Source organism: Plasmopara halstedii (assembly GCF_900000015.1).
Source record: "Plasmopara halstedii genome assembly, contig: Scaffold_2881, whole genome shotgun sequence".
Taxonomy (NCBI): Eukaryota; Oomycota; class Peronosporomycetes; order Peronosporales; family Peronosporaceae; genus Plasmopara; species Plasmopara halstedii.
In genome coordinates, this window is record NW_020189786.1 from 723,045 (window position 1) to 725,215 (window position 2,171).

Sequence of the window (2,171 nt, forward strand, 5' to 3'; positions counted from 1 at the left end):
AATGCTGCCTACTTTAAAGCATTGGATACAATACGCTTTCAAAATACATCAACTTTTTCGAAACAATCGTGTTCTTGTTCCGCGAGACGTGCTGCAAGCGCGATGTCACACAATTTCAAATAGCTTGCAATTGAGTATCTATCTTTCTGAGATGATCGCCGTGAATGTTGGCATTGGTTATAGAGCATTCACAATACACACATAATTGTGCATTTCCGTGCGTAAGCATTCTTGCAGTCGCACACCAAGTGGTGAAACCTAAGACATTGGTCGCAAGGCACATGCCATGATATTCGCGGATGATGGACATCAAAACATGGTTGTGGTCGTCGTAATCTATCTGGATGGAACGAATAGCCACGTGTCCCGCTAGGAGTGTGAATTGCTCAAAAGCTGCTTGCCAATGTAAATGAAAGATGATTGTTATACTGGTTGATTAGATCATCTCGAGCTCAAATACCATGGCTTCCACCAGTTTTTTGAAAACGAATCTGACCTCACGGTGTCGATCTTCTAAACAACCGACCTGAATCGTAGCATTACCGTGTTAAAATGTTGGCGTAGCTCGGTGTCAATAATGGCATGCGAAATGTTCGTCGTCAAAGAATCTGTGGCACGCAGGGTGCTCGTCGAATCGACGAAAGCTAATTCAAATTTTCGACGACTTTACATTCCTGGGAATCACCAAAGACCTATGAGTTGGAAAATAGCAAATCGTGTCCATCTTGTTGAGCAGATGTTGATATCATGGAGTAGTTGACGTGGTAATGGCTTTTGTCGTCGAAAATCGAACCCGATCGGGAAAACACCATATGATAACAGGATGGAGGTGGAACTCGTTGATGACATCACGTTCATTTGATGTGACGGTCAATAAATGAGGACCCGCGGCTTTGCAGGTGCAGCTTGTGGTGGAATACATGAACCGCGTTTTTTTGCAATTGCCGTTGAAATCGTGCTCGACGGAATCTGCAAGCGCTGATGTGCACGCATAGCTAGTCTGAGTGCTGGATCGATCAAGTCACCGCAAAATCAAGCCGATGAGCCAGATGAAGGGTAGTGAGCTTCTCCTCTGAGTAAGGCTCTCGGGGGAAAGCTTTATATGTGCTCCGATCACGGCTGTTTCACATCGATGACTTCCTTTTACGTCACCCGTGTACTTTATCCATGCGCTTTCATCCACGCGATACGTATTGTGTGATATTTCCGAGACTTGAACCAACATAAAAGAACTAACTAGTTACTGACATAGATTACTTGCGCTGAAGTACGACCTTGTAAGGTACACCGCTTGACTCATAGCCATTCGTGCTTTAACAATCATGCGAAGTTATTCACAGCGACATCATTATCATACCGTTTAAGGTCTGTATGTGCAACAACACAGGGCACCCACGGCCCGTGTATCCTCTTATTCATATACACCCAAACATCATGATGAAAGGCCGTGGCGTGTTAGCGAAAGTTGCTTAGTACTCAATCGAAGGATTTACCAGTCTATAACTCCCAATTGCAACGAAGGAATTGGTCAATCGACGATAAATCTGATCTTTGTAGTGTCTAACCGCAGTCAATGTTCATTAATAAAAGCACCCTCAAATTGTTTTCGTCGGTCCTGAATTCAAATTGCTTTCATTAGCGCATACACTCAAGGATCACACGAGATTGATATCAAAATCTGACTCCCTGTACTGTACACAAATATTGACATACAAAAAATGAGTCGTCGATTCGCTGGTGTGTATTCCCTGAGGCACACCTAGCCACTCACACTTTGTTCAAATATCAGTTCCTGCTCAGTGGCCATAGTGGAGTATATTATGCACAACGTTATCAGCTTCGACAAGGCTACCGGATACTATTGTGGTTGAACGACATCCTCCTTGCCGCAGCGTGTAATCCAATCAGAATGCTCTGAGAGTGGCTGGTTACACTTCCGTCGCTAGTGATGCTGCATCGTGCATAAGTGACAATCAAAGTCATAGTCACAAATCAATTTTCAGGCTGTTAAAATTTCTAGATGCGCTTGTCCGGCGCCGCAGATACGATGCACAAAGTATCACAACACCACAGAGTAAATATTGCAATAATAATATATTCTTAAAATGTATCCTAATCCCATGGCCTGGGATCTGCCATCCGCACCCCGTATTATGACCGTTGAGCCGTTA

The 2,171-nt window shown here is 43.9% G+C and overlaps 2 protein-coding genes across 2 annotated transcripts in view; both read right to left on the reverse strand.

Moving 5' to 3' along the window:
• PHALS_15087 (uncharacterized protein) overlaps window positions 1–744 on the reverse strand; it is a 745-nt gene extending 1 nt beyond the window's left edge. The window contains exon 1 of the mRNA XM_036407184.1: window positions 1–744. This exon is cut by the window's left edge and continues 1 nt beyond it. Coding sequence (XP_036263433.1) covers window positions 116–310 — 195 coding nt within the window. The 5' untranslated portion in view covers window positions 311–744 and the 3' untranslated portion in view covers window positions 1–115.
• Window position 745: 1 nt separating this feature from the next.
• Window positions 746–993, reverse strand: PHALS_05233 (uncharacterized protein; the record flags this gene model as incomplete). The annotated part of the gene is made up of 2 exons (XM_024718928.1): window positions 746–891; window positions 927–993. 2 exons carry the CDS (start codon window positions 991–993, stop codon window positions 746–748), a joined length of 213 nt encoding a protein of 70 aa, XP_024584278.1.
• Window positions 994–2,171: the final 1,178 nt, after the last annotated feature.